Source organism: Filicampus tigris, chromosome 1, assembly GCF_054856515.1.
Source record: "Filicampus tigris isolate MCC_2025a chromosome 1, RoL_Ftig_1.0, whole genome shotgun sequence".
Lineage (NCBI taxonomy): Eukaryota > Metazoa > Chordata > Actinopteri > Syngnathiformes > Syngnathidae > Filicampus > Filicampus tigris.
Genome location: NC_141217.1, coordinates 20,933,260 through 20,955,807, shown reverse-complemented (window position 1 = coordinate 20,955,807; position 22,548 = coordinate 20,933,260). Strand labels below are relative to the sequence as shown.

At 43.9% G+C, this 22,548-nt stretch overlaps 1 protein-coding gene across 3 annotated transcripts in view; it reads right to left on the bottom strand.

Annotated features, from left to right (window-relative positions):
• nfatc2a (nuclear factor of activated T cells 2a) overlaps positions 1–22,548 on the bottom strand; it is a 28,601-nt gene that overhangs the window by 5,625 nt on the left and 428 nt on the right. Inside the window, exons 1-9 of one of the 3 annotated variants that reach the window (XM_086025892.1) lie at positions 21,320–21,594; positions 17,972–18,890; positions 17,728–17,896; positions 14,256–14,458; positions 13,444–13,616; positions 10,909–11,049; positions 8,166–8,221; positions 7,944–8,076; positions 6,578–7,252 (exon numbers count right to left, since the gene is read on the bottom strand). In XM_086025892.1, the coding sequence (XP_085882018.1) occupies positions 6,578–7,252; positions 7,944–8,076; positions 8,166–8,221; positions 10,909–11,049; positions 13,444–13,616; positions 14,256–14,458; positions 17,728–17,896; positions 17,972–18,890; positions 21,320–21,455 (2,605 nt within the window). In that variant the 5' untranslated portion in view covers positions 21,456–21,594. Of the gene's footprint in view, positions 1–6,577; positions 7,253–7,943; positions 8,077–8,165; positions 8,222–10,908; positions 11,050–13,443; positions 13,617–14,255; positions 14,459–17,727; positions 17,897–17,971; positions 18,891–21,319; positions 21,595–22,548 lie in introns of those variants that run through there. The other 2 variants (XM_086025901.1, XM_086025909.1) reach the window with 2 other exon arrangements.

The window sequence follows — 22,548 nt, the reverse complement described above, 5'->3', positions numbered from 1 at the left end:
GTGAATGAGTTAAGTCTTAAAGAAAAGAGCACGTCTCCTTTAATGGATACTGAGTTGAAGCGCATTGTGTAATAATTTCAAGTGAATAAATTAAAAACAAAAACAAGTCAAAGTTGTAGACTCAAAAGTTGGTTCTTTGCCCTACAAAGGGCCAACTAAGCAAAATCTAAGCATTTTTTTTTTTTTTTAAGGTGAGCATTACAAGTAGTCAAACTGCATTCTCTGCTGTCGTCACCACATCAGCCGCCGTGTTTATTTTAAGTCTGTGGTGGAATTTGCTTGGACACCTAATTCCTTCAGGCCACTTTCATGTTCCTGCCGTAGCCGCAGTACTCCGCCCAACCCCCCCCCCCCATCAGAGCGTGAAACACATTTTAAGACGTGGCAACACAGAGTAGTGCTTTAACTCAATCTAATGAAGGCTTGGCACTCCGGCCGCTCTCTTCAATAGGAGAGTGTCTGAGTCCCCAGACCGACGCCAGTGGGCGGAGACACGGGTGGCCTGCACAGTACACGAGTCAGGATGCAGCGCATGCCTGCTGAGGGCTGGAATTGACGTATTTGTGCGTCCTCATGCGTGCATGGCGTAGGTGTGGAGCATCGTAGAAGAGGTTGAATGATAGCTAACTGGATCTGTGTCACAATTTCCGTTTTTAGGATTAATGTGAGAACTAAAAATGTGTCATTAAAATATTGCAAAATGTTGCAATGCATAGTGTGTTGAAGTTCCTTTGAACTTTTTTTTTCTTTCTTTTTTTTACAGTTAAAACATTTCAATAACACGTGTGATATCTTGGTACAAGCATTTTTTGTTGTATTTTTACATTTGAACTTTTTTGATGTGTTTATTGTGTCTGTGTTTAATTTTATTATTAGATTATGCAGCTGGACACAAGCAGACTTCGGACACTGCTGATTTACATGATCACGATTTTAGAGCTGATCGCTGATCAGTGAGTTAAAAGAAAAGTTGCGGGAACCCAACACCTCCCCCCAAAACTCCCCTAAAACTCTTTAAAAATAATGGGGGCGGGGGGGGGGAAGAAAAACAAATCTGAGTGTATATGCTGACAAAGCTTGTACTTTTAACGATGGCAGCACAGAACCTGGAGTGGATGTTTGTTGTAATGTGTTATTTTGCTCCAAAAAACACAGGATACACTGGGCATGTATACATCTTAAAGAAGAAATCAACTCAAACATATTTTTTTTCAAGAATATATTCCGTGCAGGCCCAACATTTGAAACACAGCATTCCGATTAATATTGCATTTGTGGAATATGAGTTAAGCAGCATAATCCACCCATCTTTAGCCATCTAAAGGGGCGGCCATTTTGTCACTTCTGTCGACTGAAAATGACATCGAAGTTGCTCAGGCAACGACCAATCACGGCTCAACTTCAGAAAACAGGTCAGCGTCAGAGATGACTAAAAGAGGGTGGATTCAATCTTATTCCACAAACGTAATATGTATCAGAATGCCTTGTTTCAATTAGTGGACTTGCATAGAACATATTCATGAAAAAAATATATGTTTGGGTTGACTTGCTCTTTAAGGTAGCCCAAAGCATGACCTCTTGTTTCAAGTTATGTTCTGCGCAGGGCTACCAACCCTTTAAAACAGGCCCTACATGTGTAATGATGCCTTACAGCACTATTGCGTGTTGTAAGACTAATGTGTGCCCAAGCTGTCATTGTGTGCTTTATCTCCCTCGACAGGCCCGATCTTCATCCGACGGAACCGTTTCACCTACTCCACTGCCTCGGACCATTTTTTTCCACACCAACTCACTACGCCCGTGGAGGCCGTACCGCCTCACCTGCTTCTTCTGATGTAACTCACCGAAGAGGGAAGACTTTGACGCTTTGACAAGTTTGAACATGAGCATGCAGCATGGGAACACATGTGTGGGCTGGAAACAGAAGCGCTCAGTGGGGGGGGGGGGGGGGGGGGGGGGGGGCACATACTGGGTTTGTGTCGGGCACGCAAGAGGAAAAACCTGAGTTTCATTTAACATTGACGGTTGCGATACCTCAGACAAATGACAGTTAACACCACGCAAAGTACATTTACAGTATACCAGGATGTGGCCTCCCACGACTGCAACAACGACAACACGTGGGTGAGCGCTGTTAGCGGTCTCGTAAATGCGGGCGGGGGGTGCCCATTAATGTTTCCTTATAGTTAGCAGTTCCCCTGCTGCCAACAATGCCTCCTCTTAATCATAAACTTCAGTCAGTATCAAATATCAGTTGTCACTGTCCAATAAAAAAAAAAAAAAAAAAAAAAGGTATTTTGTACATTGGTGATTTTTTTGTTCTTGTTCGAGAGTCGAGTCTTTGTTCGGATTATTTTTTTGCTCTAGCTTGTGAGCAAAATTTTAGGCTACATGGTGGCTGTTAACTCAACTCACTTCACAATCATTCGAAAAAGACGATTCAAGTTGTGTAATGCCAATCCCAGTTGAGGTTTTCTCTCAAACTACAGTCAACATGAAACAAAGAGAATTTTTAATACACCCTTTCGCTTTAAGTCCACTAGATATAATGCTAACACTAGGGCTGGGCGATATGGCTGAAAAGTGTGTCACTTTTCGTTGGTTTGGATGCTTCTTCTTCGTGTTTGGAGGCTGCTGCGCGCTGCCTACAACATGCATGATGTAGCGGTTGCAGTATGCGTTCTGATTTTTTTTTGATCGAACATTTTATCGAAGGCATTTCCGATTGATATCGATCATGTGACTATCACGATACATAATGATATTGAATTATCACCCAGATAATTGATGTTGATGCGGCGTTTTAATCAGACCCATCTCGATAGGCGGGCCAGGCCGTGCCCATCCATCAAGTTGCTTGTGCTCCGCACTTTTTTATTTGATAATAGTAGCTATTTTGAAATGTTTGCGTTTTGAAATGCTACTGTTGAGTTCTTCATCACTCAGGCATTCAATGGCTTAGGCCCCGAATACATTGAAGAAATATTCAAGAAATATAAACCTAGTAGGGATCTGAGGTTAGCAGACACAGGTCTATTTATGGAGCCCAAAGTTCGAAGCAAACATGGTGCATCAGCATTTACCTGTTATGCTGCAATCAAATGGAATAAGATGCCAACAGAGCTGAAGTTAGCTCCAAGTGTAAATGGTTTTAAATACAGGTTAAAAAGTAACTGGTGGGATAACTCTTATTCTACAAATGCAATATTTATCAGAATGCCTTGTTTCAACTAGTGGGCCTGCAGAGAACATATTCTGGAAAAAAATATGTTTGGGCGAATTTCCGCTTTAAATGTTGTTTTGTAACTACTGTATGTGAAGCACATTGAGTCACCTTGAGTATGAAGTGTACAGTACTGTATAATTAAAGCTGGCTAGCCTTGCCTAAAAATGTGTGTGTGTGTGTGTGTGTGGGGGGGGGGGTTATCAACTTTTAAGCAGTAGATATTTGAAAACAAAAGTTAAATTTAATTAAGCGCTATTCCCTTATTTCAAAACACATGGCAAACATGTTTAGTTTTTTTGGGTGGGGAGGCTGCAACGGCTTAATGGCATCCCCATTCATCTCAATGGGCGAAAGGTGATTTGAGGTATGTGTGTTTTGAGTTACGAGTGTGGTCACAGAATGAATCAAACTCATATCTCAAGGCCATTGTATTTGCAAGCAAGAAGGCAGCGGGGCAAAAAAATGATTGGGTTTCGTTTACCTGAACTAAAACGATGACAACAACTCTCAGTGTTTGCGCTGCCAGATATACACAAAAGCTTTTGTTTGTTTTTTTTCCATATACTGTACTTCTAACATGTGGGTGTGGAGGATTAATCAAGGTCTATAAATAACTGTACAGAGAACACCATAAAACGTAGTAGTGATGTCAGACAGCGGCCCAATCATCACGCTTCAGGCATTTTGGTATGCATACAATATTTGGTTGGCTTGTCTTTGAGTTAATTTAGCGTAATTGCTAGCCTGCTAAAAGACAACAGCGCACTATCCCATTTCAATTGATAGAGCAAAGTCAATTAATTAGCTACTCCCTCCAAGATCATGTTAACTATGTCTGAATTTCCACCCTATCTATTTTTTGAAACATCTTAACTGTGAAATGGAAATTATGCCTACAATTCACTTCACGTAACATCTTTCGACTGACACCTCACACATTCATACTATGATGGTAGCGAGCCGGGCTAAAATGATCATTTAAGCCATTTAGCCTGTTTTCTCAATCGCTCTGCTTTGGTCAGTTGACAGAATGATTTCTTTAGTACTGGTGCCATCAGGTCTTGCCACCAGGAAGTATCTTTGTGGCAGAAGGGGTCATGGGTTTAGCATGATAGCATCTCTTTTCACCTCGTGAACACGGTTAATGCGTTTGTATTGTGCTTTTACAAGGTACTGGGCTATTTCTTGTTGTGTTTTAGCCGCCTAGAATGTGCGGATAATATATATAAACAAATGCCAGCTTGGCCCCCATTTTGCCTTTATTTGCTCTGATTTAATTGCGTATCTATACAGTACGTCTTCCTCCTGTATATATTACTGTGGCCAATAACAAAGGGGAACAACATTTATTGTGTTAGGACTGACAGCTGTTAAAAAAAAAAAAAAAAAAAAAAATGGTGTGAAATCCAAAACTGATCTCAGTTTTTCTCTATCAAGTCAAGATTTGGAGTCAGAGAATCTCAGTTTTCTTGAAAAATGCTTAAAAAATGTGTATGTATGTAAATAAAACACTAAGATGGAATAGTTACAAGCTTTGTAAACTAAAAAAAAAAAAAAAAAAAAAAAAAAAAAACAGCATAAAAGGAAACTCAACTCACAACGATATGCCATGGTTACAAGGTTAAGAGAAAAGCCAGCAATATTCCTCTTAGGTCCTACAACAACGCACTATCCAAAAGATGAGTCCAATCATGATCAGATCTTCTTGCTACAGCTAAACAGTGAAATTTTGCTTATCTGATGCATAAGCGGTGGAGGGAAAAACTTGCCGTGCAGGAAAATGACGATGATTTTTTGGAACCAACATGCCACTTTTCCTTTTAATCATCATAAAAATATAACTCAACAGATTAAAAAAAAAATGACCAGTGTAATGGAAGAGAGTCATGAGTTGTCATGCGTTTTTGATCATCTTAGTATTTGGAATTTTTTGTAAACACGGAGCGAACCAGGTGCTACATGACATTGTTGATTAAGCCCTCACTTGGTTCCGATCTGTGAAAGCAGCTCATTTCGTTGGGTTCTCGCATGCATGACAACCAGTTTTGCTTGTTCCATTTGACAATTTCTACTGTTTAAAAAGTGCATGGAGCGTCTGAGTTCATAATTGTTGTATCCGAAACAAATTTTCTTGCAATTTCTGTCTTTTTTGGTCTGTCTTTGCGATAGTACAGAATAGATGACGCTAATTTTCATCATTATAAACGTGTCACCAAAAGGTAGTATTGTTTCAACTCTAATCCAACTATTAGCATCCAGCATCCAGCTAGCATCTCATTTTGATGCCTGCTCTTTCTGAAGGCTGCTACTTGTTAAGGTTCTTCAATGCTATCTTTTCAGCACAAAAGTAGTGCCACGACAGTAAGACCAGAAAATATGTAAAAGGCACAGCTGAACAAACATTCAGAGGCACGCTTGGCTGTCACCAACTTATGAGGACAGGAGTCAAACAGTATCACTGTTCTCCCAAGTGTTCATTTAACAAGTCACAAGCCTGTTGCTGTTTGCTGTGGAGGGAAACCTGGTGAGCTCCATCCAAAAAATACAGATTCCATTGCCGCTTTCATTTTTTTTCCCCCCATCGAAACCACGCAACGCACACACAACCCTTTCCTTTTTCCTAAAAATGACCCTCCACCCTGGGTTCTATCTCGCACACATCGCGTTGGATTTCTGGAGCAGAGCAGCTGCAAAAAGGAATTTCTGGAGCCAGATTGGCAGAATCCTGCGGTTGGGAAAAAAGATAATCCTCTAGTGGGTTACCCCGCAGGATCTGGAGGGGGCGTGTGGGGGATATGAGGCCAAGGAGAAGCCCCGGCCAACTACAACAAACAAAGAGGCTTTCCCCGGCTCTCCCAGGCAGGCCGTTCCACTCTTTGACAATGGTTGCCATGGAAGTTGTTTTCACATCATAACAGTATCGACGTGGCGGTGGTCCGGGGCGACGCTTTTATCCCCCTCCCTTACAGAACAAAGAAAGTGTGCTTGATTAACCCATGCTAACATCTCTCCAACTACATTTGGAGAACCTTTTGCTCCAAAACAAGGAAGTTGCGCATCCCGCCTGCTGCTGGATGTGGCCTGACATTAATTTTGTCAGGGGGTAGCGGGGCGGACAGGCTGAAGCGCAAACATATGAGTCACAATCCGTGTTATTTCCACCCCGAGTGGAGTGTCACTACACCTCGTGTTTGAAAAGAATGAGCTGTTTGATCACGCGGACTCCAACAAGGAGACGACGTCGATATTGTAAATATCCTTCAATTGTTTGAGAGGGGGTCAAGATGGCCATCCGTGCCTCGGCTGATAAAAGCAACTGCACGCGCTCAGTAGGTAAAAACATGAACTTACACTCACCGTCATCGAGGTAGGCTTGGTCCAGGTTCTCTTCCTTGACCGTCACCCTCCTCGCCCGGTCGGCCGGCGTCCCCTCGGGAGGTACTCTGGCTTTCTGCTGCTCTTTGTGAGCGTACGTCTGTTGCTGGATCACGGTTGGGTATTGCTGAGGGGGGTTCCCGGCCACCTGAGGCGGCGGAGACGGGTGGCTCCCCTGCGGGGAGTAGCCTTCGCAGTAAACGACGGGCTGGTTATCAGGCAGTGCTTGGTCTCCTGCCCGAAGCAGGTGGTGGTTGGTGGGGGAGAACTGGATGATAGAAGGGTGCTGGCCGGCAGCCATCGGTGCGGCAGCTGGCGCCTGAGAGCCCGTGTGGACCAGGACGGAGCGCTGGGGGTCGGGGATCATGGGAGCAGTCTGCTGATAGGTGCCCGGGCTGCTGCTCAGGCTTTTCCCCGCACGGGAGAAGACAATGGCCGGGCTCTGGTTCGGGAAGCGGGACTCCTGGCCCGGGAGGTTGGAGCCAAGGCGCTGGCACGAGGCCATGCTGGAAACCAGGCCGTGTTCGGGGTGGAGGACGCCGTGTGGGGTGTGGTAGTAGGAATGCGGGAGTATGCCCATGATGGGGGGCACGGCGAAGCTCATGCGGTCCGAGTCGTACTCGTCTAGGGGCTCGGTCTTGATGGATGGAGCTGAACAAAGACAACGAGGCGGTCTTGTGAGAGAATGCTTTTGACCAAAGGGTATTGTCGCCGCTCTCTTTTTGTTTGCATTGCGTTAAGAAACATTTTACTTGCTAGCTTAGACGGATTGAATTTGGACTTCTAGAATAAATGTAATATAGTCGGAGAAAAAAAAAAAAGACGGACAAACACAGTTAGAAAATTCCTAGAAGTGATCTAAAGGCAATTTGGACATTCTCCAGTTTTACCTCTAATGGCCACTGGTAACCGTGGACTATAATAATCTAATTTCCAATCAATATTGTGATTGCAATTTCATAGGCAATTATCATTACAAGGTGTGTATGTATACATAATAAATAATGCCGGAGACTTGTGCCGTATCATACCAGGACAGCGTAATTAACTTGCGGTTCGTTTGCGTCCTAAATTAGCGACTGAATATGATTTCGGGATGGCGTTGTGTTGATGTCGGCAAGCGTTGCACTGCGATGAGGCAGGCCGCCGAAATGTCGAAAACGGAAGTCAAGTTAGCCGTTTCGCCAGCACGCGGGCCAACTTCAAAGTAAAAGTCTACTAAGGCTATTGCATTGGCATCAATGATTCCATGTATTATTTGGTAAGCTTTATTTTGAAGTTAGCGGAACCTACAGTGGACGACACATTGCATGTCAAAACGCTGAGTGTCAAGTGAGCTTACATGGCAGTGGTGTGTAGGTGAAGTGCTGGGGCTGACTTCGTTTCCTCTTGCCGTTGACCACGCAGAAGGTCACTTTGACAGGACGACAGATGGATGAGTCCCGGTAGGACGGCACCTCCACAAACAGCATGCTCTTCGAGACAACAGCAACGATTAGAGGTCGCCACTCTTTATGTGCGCGAACTTGTAACACCGCGTCAACGAGTGTGACCTCATACTTACTGGCTGGCTCTTGTCTTTGTCCACAGTCGCTTCCATTTCCCAAATTTGCATCCCATCTGCAAGGTGAAATCAGCAGTTGGTTACTGGTTTATCCAAAATAAGTGCCACATTTGACATCATTTGAAATCTAAGAGAGTCCTTTCAAGAAAATCTCAATCGATCTAATATGAAATGTTGCTCTTCCGCATTTAGGAAAAATAACAGTGAAAATAAAAGAATGAAATAAATAAAATTCAAAAAAAAAAAAAAAAAAAAGAACTAATTGTCATTTGTCTTATCCCCAACTTAAAGATATAAATAAAAACAAATTGTTGTGGAGCAAACTACTTGCTCGCTTTGCTGTGCTAACTAGCATTTTTGCCATAAATGTCAATAATCTATACATTTTTAAGTTGTTCCAACTTAATTTACTGTTTCATCTCCAAAAAATACAAGTCGTTTTTTTAAAGAGGTAACAATGGGAAAATTAGAAATAGCTGTTCATGGTAGTAATATTTGTGTTTTTGTTTTTTTGTTTTTTAACATAGTTGCTGCTCAATCAAGGGATGTACCTTTTATTGCTTTATTCGTTAAATTGCTAAATGTACGTTGAACACAATACATCTTTTAAACACTGACAGTTTTACAATAAGTACATTAGTACAAGTGAAGTGAAACAGTGATCGTGTTGACTAAAAATACTTTAAAATGGTCTTGAAGTCCAAATGTGCAAGTCTTGTGCACACTAAAGTGAACTCATCGAAACTATTTTATTTGATTTTTGTAATGTTTTCAAACAAGACACAAATACTCGGGTCCACGGTATGCCGGCCTAACCATCAAGTGTGCACGGTTTTATCAGGGTGAATTTACAGAATGGCACATCATTTCTCCACCCACTAATGACCTCATCAGCTCAGCTGGGCAAAAATCCAGAGACACAATCAAGTGATGACCTCAGTCCAGCTGCACTGTCTAAAATATTATTGGACTACTTTGACGAAAATTTGACAGACATATAATTAAGGCACCTGAGAACCGTATTCAATTCTGGAAAGAAATGTGCGTGTCCTGTAAAAGCTAGCATAGATGCAGCTCCTAAGCGCTAACTCCGCTCCGCATCGACAACCATTTAAAGTTTCATTTGAGATCACATCTTGGCTGCCACGGCACAGTCATCAGAGGAAAACCCAGAAAGTAAACGTGCAAGCACGTGACCTGGCACGTGGTGCTCCTAAAATGATTCCGAATGTTCCTGTAGCTGCGAAACCCTTTTGTCAGCATGCTAATTAATAACACACGGCTTAAATGAGTCAGATGGGGGGGGGGGGGTATGGGAATTCCACACATGTTGCCAACTCCACTCCCCCTCTATGACCGCTCTCTTGGCATTTGTGTTTGTTTACGCTGTTGCAACTCCACTCTAAGGGAGACCCCAACATTTGCTCGCCCCTCCGGACATGATTATGAGAGGAAGTGGAAATCAGAAGCGGGGGGTGGTCCCGGCATTGCACAAGCCGGCAGAGCTCCAGACAGACACAGCTGTCTCCCATTCAGAGGGATTCCGCACTTGTACCCGTCCGCAATTTGATGTCATGCACAAATTTCTCCAAAACGCCGGCAATCCCTTTCCGTGTGACTTCTTTTTCCATGTCTGCCTCACTCGCTGTCCGTTAATGCCGCATGTCGTAACACGGCGGCAGGGAAATCCATTGAGGGGGAGAAAAAGTAAAGACTAGGATTAATGTGTAAAACTGTCATTTCATTTCCAGGCCACACATGATCAATACACCACTGATGTGCAAACAGGAGTTCAGAATATTCCGAACGAGATGACCCCAGTCCATCGAAAATTCTTAGGGATACAACGATTATCGGGCGGGCCGATTATCAGCACCGATATTTGGCTTTTTGATGAATATCGGCATCAGCCATTTTTTTAAAATCTGATGGCCGATAATAAATCGATTTAAAACTGAGTTGAAAATCAAAACAAAGATATGTCAAAGCATTTGTGTGATTTTGGAATTTTGAAGAACTTCATTTACTGTAGAAAACTACATGGAGCTATTGTTTAAGTTTTCATTTAACTTTTGAAGACATGCTGACAACCCTGGGTGCTCCCTGAACCTTCTGTTAGAATTTTATAACAACGATGTATATTGTCCAAATAAATTTGTAATAATAATTTTTAAAAAAATCATTATGCAAATCTGAAAAAAAAATTAATGCTTGAAGACGCTTCTACATAGTTAAGAGTTTTCTTTTTCTTTTTAGATTCTGATGGCAATATTTTTTCCTTTTTACTGAAAATGACTAGCGGCTCCAAGTATCGGTTATCGGCCTCCTTGACTCCTAATAATTGGCATCGGTATCGGCCCTGAAAAAAGCACATCAGAACACCTCTAAAAATTATACTCTCATATGCTATCATGGTATGCCCAACAAATCCCTCAACAAAATTTTGCATTTTTTCTGTAATCCAGCCAATCGTCCTACTACTTACTGTTTTATTATGACACCAACTTTCATAAGGAGATGTCAGAATAAAAATGGGTGACTAAAGTGTCAATAAACTGCCAGCTGATTGTAAAGCGAGGAAGAAAAGGCCGAGAGGAAGTGTGGGATGGTGTGTCACGCAGATACGGTGAAAATGTAAGCTTGATAGTGACTTTCTGAGTCAGTCACTTTCTTGTTGCGGTTACCATAGAACGAGCGAGCGAATGCAGGAAATCACTTGACAATGTGAAACCAGGCCACTCACCCTGCGTTTTCTCCATGAAGACCACTTTGGAATCGGAGCTGAAGTTCTGCCCGCTCAAGATCATCTGCTGGCCTCCTAGAACGGAGCAGCTGTCCGAGTCCTGCTTCTCCACAATGGGAAGTTCATGTGCTGAACGCTGAGCTGCAAAGGGGGAAATCCTGTTGTGAAAATAGTTTACCAGCTATCTAATTAGTGAGTGTTAATAATTGCCATAGGCTGATGCCATGTGCGCAGCAACATAAGAATACGTCATCAGGCGGCGTGAGAATGCATGCTCTGTGACTGCCGTACTTGCCGTTTTTCATTTGATTATGGATGGTATGGATGTAACGATTCATCGAAAATCCATTTAAAACTGTTTAAAATATGCATCTATGTAAAAAAATAAAAGAATCAATATCGGAATTTGGATCACAAAAGGATTTGTCATGATAACAGTCAAATCTATTGTACATTTATTTTATTCGTGTTTGGTTCTGGCACTACACGGATACACGAAAACACGGATAACAAGACAAAAATGTCGTTAAACAGTCAAAATTATTACAGGTAGTTCATTTTTAATTTGTAATTTACAATAACTTTGTAAAGTTACTGTTTGTAACAGGGACAAAATGCAGATTTAAAAAAAAATAAATTGGGGTTTTAAAATGAGTCATTCATTTTGTTAAAACGATTTAAAAAAAAAGCGAATCGAATCGAGATTAGTAACTGAAAATTGAAAATCAAATCGAATCAGGGCTTGAGTGAATCGTTACATCCTTACTGGATGGATGTTTTATATTTATGTTTCGACACCACTTTTTTTTCCAGACCGATACCAGTACGAGTATTCACCCTTGAGTACTCACCTATGCCGATACCAAGTACCAATACCACTAGTACTTATGATATATACAATTCTAATTAACACAATAACAGATCATTCGTGAACAAAGACCATTCTGTCTTTCTGTGTCAAATGGCCGCAGCGTAGATTTTGAGGGAAAAATTGGTGGCTGGTGTCGGCATCCTTCACGAGTACCGGATACATTGAAATATCAGTACTAGGCCCAGTGGGTTCATCATTTAAGCACCGCTGCTCAAATGCAAAAAAAGGTTTTTATGGTATAAAAACAATGAGACAAAGCTATATCATATAAAAACTTTCCCCATAAGTAATGTGACCTATAACCGGTACAACTCAACTGAATTAAAAAGACATATACAGTGTTTTCGAGAGGGGAAGCAAAAATAAACGACTGACATACTGTGGTTGCACACGTGTGAAATCGCTCTTATGACTGGAATGCGGCTGTGTTCAGAATTAGCAAATCACATTCAAACTCACCAGACTTTTCCTGACATTTGTGTTAGGATTTGTGTTAGCACTGACTGCTATTTTGAACTGTTCATAATTCCCGCCGCCCTAGCTAAGGCTCCAGTTCCATCTGAAGAAAAAACAGCCCCAAAGCATGATTCTGCCAACACCAAGCCTCACTTTATGTTGTTTTGGTAATGAGTAGTGTTGTGTAAACTTACGTACTAATTCGGGCGGGCTACGTCGCTACCATATAAAAAAAAACTCCGTCATAAATCACCGTTACACTAATGAAGGCAGCTATGGCAACAACAAATATGCTCCTTTCGTTACAGGGCTCGAGACATCCCTCATTTTAAAAATCGATTAAAATATGCATCGATGCAAAAAATTAAAATCGATTCATTAAATAATCGACTCGAGTGAAGACGTGTGTTGTGTTTGTGAACTCGGACAACCCAAAACTCACAACACCTAACAAAAGACATAACATACCTAGGTCATTAGAATATACTAATTTAGAGTGCTAAAAAATGATGTTCCTCCTAATCTTTAAAGTTTTTTCCATGCCAGGTGCATACCACATTTTGAACGTGTCAATCGAATTATACGCTTGAGCGTATTTGCGTTTGTGTTTGCGTTTATTGAATCGAAAATCAGGATGTGAATATCGAAACGGGACTTGAGTGAATCGAAAAAAAAAAAAGCAGTATTATTCCTGTGTAACATGCAGCTTTATCATCTTGCAACTGAAACAACAGCAACAAACTGTGGTGCCAACAAACAAACCCGCAACCTTTGAACCCTTGCGCACCCAGATGGACGACTACAAGCATGACTCGCACCCGACAGATGTCTCGCGTGCAGACAGGTAGGGACGGGATTTTCCCGACCAGAAAACAGACAGTAAACGACGCCTCATAAAGATGAATTTGTGTCGTCACAATTTGCTCTAACAGGAATGTTGTGTTCCGAGCAAAGCTGGATAAAAAAAGAAGCTCTTGTTTGAGTTTTGATTACACCCGTCGCTTTAATAAGGCTGTGTAAACAAACTCGGATGTAGCCAAGCTGCACTCACGCAGTGGAGCAAACACGCAGTAAATCGCGCTGCCGCGTGAGCATAAAGACATCTTTGATTGCTGGGCGCCGCTCCAGACTCATTTGAATGCGGGCGTTGGAGGATCAAAAATATACGGCAGAGACAGAAAGCAAAGAGTGTTTTCTATTTTGCTTACAACACTCGACGGGATGCGAGGCCACTTGTAGGGAGACGTGCTGGCCTCCGGGCTGAGGTATGTGCACGCGGAAGACGAGGCGGACGCGCGTGTTCTTTCGGCCGACGTCCGTCTCGCCCTTCCTCAGCTCGATGTCGGCGTTTCGCAGCTTCAGGATACCAGCGCAGTCGATTCTGGGAGACGTGATGAAGAAGCACAGTGTTGGTTTAATGTCGGCATGCCAGGATGCTAACGCTAGCAGTAGCTGAAGTCTTTCAATTGCCATTCAATTTAGATGTCAAAATAGATATGAATGGTTGCAACCCAAACACATTTTTTCAAGAATATGTTCGCAGCGGGCCCACTAGTTGAAACACAGCATTCTGATTGATATTGCATTTGTGGAATATTAGTTTAGCATCAAAATCCACCCGTTTTTAGCCATCTCCGGTGGCGGCCATTTTGTCACTTCTGTCGACTGAAAATGACATCACACACCCTCAGGGCTCAGATTACGGCCTATCATAGCTCAGCTTCAGAAAACAGGTGAGCCGTGATTGGTCTGTGATGTCATTTTCAGTCGATGGAAGTGACAAAACGGCCGACCCCTGAGATGGCTAAAAAACGGGTGGATTTTGCTGCGTCACTCATATTTTATATTAATCATATGGCCTTTTTTCAACTAGTGGGCCTGCATAGAACATATTCTTGAAAAATATATGTTTGGGTTCCGGGGGAAAGAGAGGTCTACTGGGTAATTCTGATCAAGTCTCGTTTTTTAGGGAGGAGCTTCTGGATTCTTGAAATGTAAACGACTCTGACAATATTCTCACATTGCTCTCATGTTGTTCTTTGGTTCCAGGGGCATCTCCAGGACTTTGGTCCCATTGACAATCTTCTCAAAACTGTTTGTCGTCACCGTCTTGCCGGTGATGCGGTGCACTTGGTAGAAGGCGTGCGGCTTGAGGATGCGCTCGTCCGCCGTGCCGATGAAGATCTGCAGGCCAAGCGCCTCTTTGCCTTTGTAGCCGCGCAACTGCGGAAAACAACAACAAAAGTGTTGGAGCCGCGCAACGATCAAAGATGAAATGCCACATGAAAGCAAGTTTATACGACACGTTGAACCGGTTGTGTGGCTGGCATTATTTGTATAAAAGTGAAACTGGCTTGCAAAACAACAAATCTGATTCATGAACAATTTGCTTTACAAACAAAAGTATCGCATGCGTCGTTTCACAAACAGTTTTGGCATGGATGCGGAAGGCTGAGTTGTGATTAGCCTTCCGTAAGGGCTCCAAAGAAAGTGAGAACTGCGAGCGAAAGTGTTATTATGAAGCCTACTGGTACATTATTATTATTATTATTATTACAGCGGAACCTCAAGTTACAAACTAATTGGTTCCTTGAGCCTGTTTGTAACCTGAAACGCTCCTAAATCAAAGCAACGCTTCCCATTTAAATGAATGGAAATGCATTTACATTGAGTCGACTGTATTGAAAAGGTATTAGTCTGCTTAAAAGACAGGAGAACATACTTTTTCCTCCTTTTCACATCTTTGTAACATCTTTTGACGACGACCAGTAACTATGGCAACCGCAGGGAGTGGACAGGGGAGAAACCGAGCGCAAACATGAGCAGTCGGACGGTTGTCACGGCGACGTGCAGGAGCAGTGAGTCATGACTGAGCGCGGGGTAGGAAAAGTAAAGCGTGCGAGGGGGGGGGCGGTCACACGGAGGGAAGGGTGCAAGGGCGACAGGGGGAAGGAGTGACAACGTGGAGGAGTGCCATGTCCATGTCCAGCCAGGCAGAACCCACCTGAGGCCGTTGAGCAGTGTGGGAAAGATGCAAGAACAACATAAACAGTTGGCGCTGTGAAAACGGGCATGAGACTCAGTGGAGCACAAACCTCGGCCAAAGGCCCAACAATCCAAATTTGGATTAGAGGCCGTGAATGCCAGTGGTTGCTTCCTGGTCACCAGCCAACCACAGGACGCAAACAGTCGCGCTCCCGTTCAAACCTTTAGGACAATTTCAAGTCTCTGATTGAACCTAACATGCCCGTTTTTGGAATGCGAGGAGGACGCTGGAGAAAAGCCAGGCAAGCACGGGGAGAACACGCAAAATCCGCACCACAACATTGCCACCATGGAGGCCTGTGTGGCAGTGGCTCAACTCCCTCCTCATAGCTGATACAACGATGTTCTTTACATTGCAAACTAGCTGAGAGTGAATCAACAGCCAAGTAAATATTTCTTTCTCCTATGTCTGAAAATGTCTCGTGACATGTTCGGCCTCTAAGGCAGGCCAAGTTAAGCAACGTAAGAATTAGGGTCTAAAGTAGAGGTGCGACAAATAATCGATTAATCGACAAATAATCGATAGTCAAAATTATTTTGGAGAATCGATTAATCGTTTCAAAATGTTCCAGATCTTCGCAATTTCAACCTCTCAACAAATAACATACTGTGACGAATTGGGTTATCTGTGTTGTGGTGACATTTGTGTTTAGCCAAGTTGTGTTGTTTCCGAGGTTCCTGAATGCATCGCGCGACTCGCTGCATGGGAGGGGTGTGCGAGTGAGAGAGGAGTGAGCGGACGGCGAGAAGGATGAGAGATCCGTGGGTACTTATGACCGAACCATTGTTGCACTGCAGTTGGCGTCGGCCGTGTTGGAATAATAAAAAAGGGAGATAACTAAGCTACGTCTAACGTTGTGTCTTTGGAAGACGTTGCAATACACCTATCATTCATTTTCCCTAAAAAATGCTTTTTATTTACATTTCTGTGTAGTGGATTTTAGCGTTTTGGTTCTGGAACATTTTTGCTGTGAAAAACTCAACTTCACTGTACCATGATCTCTCACTTTTCACAGGTGATACGTTCCATGATGCCCCGTGTTAGGTGAATTTCTGCAAAGTAGAGGTTGACTATTTTTCTTTTTTGGTGAAACCTGGATTAAGCCATTACGAACCCCACCACGCGGTTGTCACCCTTCTAAACACTTGGCGCACTTAATAAATGTAACTTTTAAAATGAAAAGTGAAGAATAAATACCGGTGCTTTCAATCCTTGTTGTGGAACCCGAAATCTAGTTGCCATGACTACCGTTTTTCGACTTACGCACTTCTGTCAGAAGTTCTTCTTCTTCGTCTTCCATTTAGAAGGCGAAGAAGTTTATTCATTTTCATCATGACCATGCATAAAAAAAGATACCGATATATATGTAACTCCAAAAAAACATGAATTTCACCAATTTACAGCTTTAACTTGAGCTAAAAAGTGGAGTTGACACTGCAATCGCCGCTATCAACATTTCTTGACAGAAAATTGTGACCCCAAAAAGCAGTGGCAGAGGAAGTCAGCTTGTTTGTGTGGTTGATCCACAAAGCCGCGTGGCGGATATTTAAAAAAAGACTATGTGCATTTATGTTGCTAGTTCAGCCTCGAAAACGCTTCTGAGAAGCGGCTGATGAAATCGTGAGGGCTGAACTAGTAGCACTGCCTCGAATGAGAGCGTAAACAGGCAGGAAATGCAATCGCGTGCCTTCTCAGACTACACGACTTTTTTGTCGCTCACGATGGCCGCGGTGTCAGACTGCCCGATAATATCGTTCTGTATCTTGGACCGGGCGAGAAGTCACACTACAAGTGCGTCACCGACTCGTCCCCGCCCAATCGTTGCGTACTTCTGTCAAGACTCTGTCCATCGACACGGGTCCGTCGGGGAGGCGGGACAAACAACTGTGCTGTCATGTCGATTATGTGCATGTATAATTGTTCTCTGCTCTGAAAAGGCAAAAAAATAGAATTTAAATAAAAAACGCCAAACATCGTAGCGTATCGCGTTTGTGGAATGGCTGCAGCACCACACTAGCGCACAGAGACCAGCATGGTAGCGTTTTTTTAAAAATCGAATTGAATCGAAAATCGGGACCTGCAAATTGAAAAAATGAATCGAAACGAGGCTTGGGTGAAGTTTTACATCCCTACTTTTTACTTGCGTGTAACGTGAGACTGTATTGTTTTTGCGTTTTCTATTTTTATGTTATTTTTGGTTTTGTCTGTAGTTTTACGACTAATTTTTGCTCCATGCTCACCACTTTGTATGCAGCAGTGATTGTTTTAAAGCGCTCTATAAATAAAGTTGAGTATTTCTTTATCGCGGATTTCACTTTTTGCAGTGGCGGTGTGGAATGTAACCCCGGTGATGGAGGCGGGATTACTGTATTTGGGACTCAAATACTCGGCGCAGCTTGGTGTTAAGGTGGCTGCCTTAAAGGTAAATTGGCATTTGCTGCGGTACCTGCACCACGGGGTGTGCCCCTGTGTGGGCCTTGACGGCGCCTCTACTTCCCTCCGTCTCGTAGTGGGCTCTGTGGTGCGGCTTCGGCTGCACCTCGATATGGAGCTCGTAGTGGTCCGCGCAGCTGGGCATGGGCCACTCCAGCGGGGGGAGGGACGCCAACGGGATACTAATGGGACACGAAGGGCACAGATTAGAAGATTGGAATGACACATGCCGTGCGACGCGTTCTTTCCAAATCAACCTGCAGATGCTGGAGACCAGCGGCTTAGGCCAGATCGGAGGGATGACAAAGAACGGTTCTGAAGCAGGTTTGCTTTTCAAGTCCTGGTCACAGGACACCAAGTAGTTCCCTTCGTCGTGATGCTCTGGATACAGAGCGTAGACCTGGTTTGAAGTCTTGACTAGCTTACTGGGCAAACCGAAACCGTTCATGGTTTCCGGCAAGGCGCTGTGTGGATAGTGGACCCCTATGTTATGATCCGCATGGCCGCCGAGCGGGGAGGGGCTTCGGGAGCGGATGCCGGACACCAAAGCGGGATTCCTGTACATGTCGTAGGTGCGTTTACCCTGCGGAGAGGTGGAGCGGGAACCGGGGCGCGGAGAGGGCGAGCACGTTCTCAGGTAGCCGTCCTCAGTTAGGCCGGCGCTCGGCGATGTGCCCGGGGAGGTGCGAGGGGAGCCAGTGTGGATGTTCTGTAAGCGGGGGCACAGGTCTCCAGGGTTGTGGCCGCTACTGGGGGACACGCAGGGCGACGCCCAGGGGGAGTAGCTCTCCGAGTGCCAGCTGGTGGACGAGTTGCTGCTGGCAGGGCTCAGGCACTGGGGCTCTCGGTAGGGCAGGTTCTCGTGGCCCGGTACGGTCAAGGTGGGTCGGGGGCTGTTGACGCTCGGGTGGTGGTTCTGCAGGGAGTCGCGAGAGTGGCTGTAGTGCTCCCGGGATGGCGTGATTTCGATGCGCGGACTCAAGGCCAAGCCTGGGGGCCGGGTACTGTCCAGGTAGTTGCGTGCTTCCTGGGCATCGTATCCTGTCAGAACCTCTGTCTGCCGTTCGATGTAGGAGCGACTACAGGACTTGATAGCATACGGGGAGACCTCCTCCAGGGGGAAAGCTTGCTCAGACTCAGGACTGAGGACTTTGTGAGACGCAAGATTTGGGTCATCTGCAAAGGAGGGGAAAAGAAATGTCACAAATTTGGATTTCCGATATCACAATCCCAAACAATCATGACGTATTCAAAAGTATCTGCGCATAAGGTGCTTGCTAACTCGTTTACGGGATGCTCATTCTTTGCTAACCAATCTGTTGTCCGGCAACAGTGTACGCGCCCTGTAACAGGTGTGTTGGAGCAGGAGACAGAAAACATTCATGATACCGGCCCTGGAGGACCAGAATTGCCCACCCCTGGTCTAGATGCGTACTGTGATTGATGCCCAACTCATTCTCTACTTGATCATTGACCAAGCTATAAGTGCACACCCTGTGATTGACGGACGACCAATCGATCTCTCCATGTGGGGACCATTCTGTTGCTTCTACACAGCCGTTGACCGTTAATGCTTGAAGAATATTTCACTCTATGAATATCAACAGTGCTGAAATGATTTGTTTCGGAATACACGGTCCGTACAGTTACCAGAGGTTTTATGACGGCAACAGTACTGTATGTATTCTGAGCCATTTTCTACAGCGATTCTCAAAGTGTGGTACGCCGCCTCTCTCAAGCAGGGGCGGAGCCAGAACGTGGCTGATGGGTGGGCCTGGAAAAATCAGGGTGGGCCTGAATATTTCTCTCGCCGAACAAATTCCTCGTGTTCCGACACATTGTGTATTCAAATAAAATGACAAACTGAATAATATGAAGTTCTGATCTTCCTTAGACAACCACAATTATGCCATTCTTAACATTCAATAAAATAATTTAAAAAAAAAATACAACAAAACACAAATTCAGAAATAATTGAATAATAATTTACTAAAAAATTTTAAGTATATATTTTTTCATGAATCTCACTAGGCGGGCAGTCTCTCAATCTGGGTGGGCCTGTGCACACCCACGCCCACCCATAGCTCCGCCCCTGCTCTCAAGGGTTACTCGGCGTGTGGTATGTGGCCAAGTTCGTAGCATGAATCATGAATGCGTGACACCACGGCATCTCAAACGCCATCTTACAAGCAAACGTATGGCAATTAATGCCAAACCAGCGGATTGCCCACAAAACAATCACTTGTATTTAACATTTAAGTACAATGTATTTGCATTTAAACTTTAAGAAATGTTTTTTAAACATTCAATCCATTCGTTATTTTTCTTCTGTGCAATATATTTTAGTTGAATCATAATTCAAGGGCAGTTTTTTTGTGTTTTTTTTTCAAAATAAATGTTCCGATATTTAAGCACATTCATCCATTTTCTTCTGCTTATCCTGGGTCGTGTCTTGGGGGACTGCAGCTTAAGCTGGGAAGCCGAAACTTCCCTCTCCCCAGCCACTTCTTTCAGCTCTTCCGGGGGAATCCCAAGGTGTTCCCAGGTCAGCCGGGAGACATAGTCTCGCCAGCGTGTCCTGGGTCATCCCGGGCCCTCCTCCCGGTGGGAGGTGCTTGGAACATCTCACCAGGGAGGCGTCCTAAACAGATGCCCAAACCACCTCACCTGAGGCCTCTCAATGCAAATAAGCAATGGCTGCCTCTCTTCCTATCTCTCAGGGAGAGAGCCCTGCGGAGGTAACTCATTTCGACCGCTTGTACCCAGGACCCTGACCCACAGCTTGTGACCGTAGTTGAGGGCAGGAAGATAAATTGACCGGTAAATCTTTGCCTTTCGGCTCAGCTCATTCCTCACCACGGCAGACTGATGCAGATTCCACATCACAGCAGACACTGCACCAATCCACCTGTTGATCACCCGCCCCAACCTGCCCTCACTCATAAACAAGACCCCAAGATACTTTAACTCATCAACTTGGGGCAGGATGTCATCTCCAACCACCCTTTTTCGACTAAGGACCATAGACTCCGATTTCAAGGCGCTGATGGACGTCCCAACCGCTTCGCACTAGGCTGTAAATCACTCAAGTGAGAGTTGGAGATCATTTGATGATGCCGACGGTATCACAGCATCCACAAAAAGCAAAAATGCAATACTGAGGCCCTCAAACCGAACCGCCTCAATGCTTGGACGTGCCCAGAAATTCTGTCGGTGAAAATTATGAACAGAACCGGTGACCAAGGTCAGCCATGGCGGAGTTCAACCCTCACTGGAACGGAATCCCACTTACTGCCAACAATATTTAAGCGGAATGTTTTCAAATTTATGGTGGTACTTGAAGAGCATAGTATTTTTTGAAGTGGTGCTTGTAAAAAGTTTTCAACCCACTGTCGTGTGCTATTATTTGTTTGGCAAGAAAATGGACGCTTGACTTATTATTTTTGGGTCTGAGTGCACCATACGTTCTAACAACCTCTTACAAACACTCTAGAAAAAACAACTACTGGTATTATTTATTGATCACCCTCACCGCCACCTTGGAGGCTATTTAACCGGGGGGGGGGGGGTGCGATTTGTGGTGGCGCCAAAATCTGTTCACAAACCTTGACGTCCTCCCTCAGCCTCGCTGCTGCAAGGTGCTTCATATTCAAACAAGTACTCAAAGTCTAGATCCTCGTCGGGGCAGTTAACCCGGCTCAGGTCCTCCTCCAAGCGGTTCTGGTCGTACAGGGAGCTCATCTGTCCCACGTCTACTCCGGATTCGGGACGAAAAGGGCGGGGGGGAGGCGCGAACAAGTCGAGCGCGGACTCAGGAGTCCAAAAACAAAAAATAAAATAACACTCTCATCTGGGAGCAGGAGTGCGCATGTTTCCTGTCTCGCTTGTTTGCGTGTGACGGCGTCACGGCGGAACTATTGTCACATCATATGCACAACGCCCACCCTCCCCCGCCCTTCTACTATTTTGGAACCTCCGCCAAGGCTTACATAACGTACGCTGTATAGTGTACGTAATATATTTTAGCATGAGCCATAGGGTAGTTCTTTGTATCCACAACGATACCATTTGCTTTAGTCGCTTTATAAACATGTGCGATCATACGCCAACCAATTATGGATTGATGTTAGTTTTCATTGTCACCTAAAAAAAAAGCATCTTGATAAAACTGATACAAGTAGACTAGTTAGGCTTGTATGTAGGTGAATATACTACGAATATGTATATTTAAATAATACATACTAGTCATTTTCAATTAAGAAATTCATTACATTAACCAACAATCATCCTTCAACAATGATAGCGACCTCCATTTTTCTGGCCATTTGTTGTATGTAATATAATAATAATAATAATTATTAGCAATAATAAGCAATAAAATAATAGAATGTTTAGGATTATGGCCAAAATCTTGGTTGAAATATATACGGTAAAAACGATGGCTAGTTAGTTGCATTGCATGCACAAATAAATAAAGTAAGGCTTACATAAACGTAAAGGGATTGGTAGAGGTTTCGCATAAATAGATAGATAAATAAATAAATAAATAAATAAATAAATAAATAAATAAAATCTATTTTATAACCTGACAATGCTGGCTGCTTTTTGATATTGGAAACAGGCTTTGCATTGTGCTGCTGCACCCTGCTGTCTGACACGCTGCATTGACACAACTTTGCAACATAATATACAGTACTGCATACTGTAATGTATTTCTTCAACGTAAAATAATACAGCATTTGGGATAAACACGCCATCCCAGTCAAAAAGTCCCTCTGGTGCCTTGCAAATTGACCGGGTAAGAGGACCATTCTCTGTCAGGAGAAGACTGCCT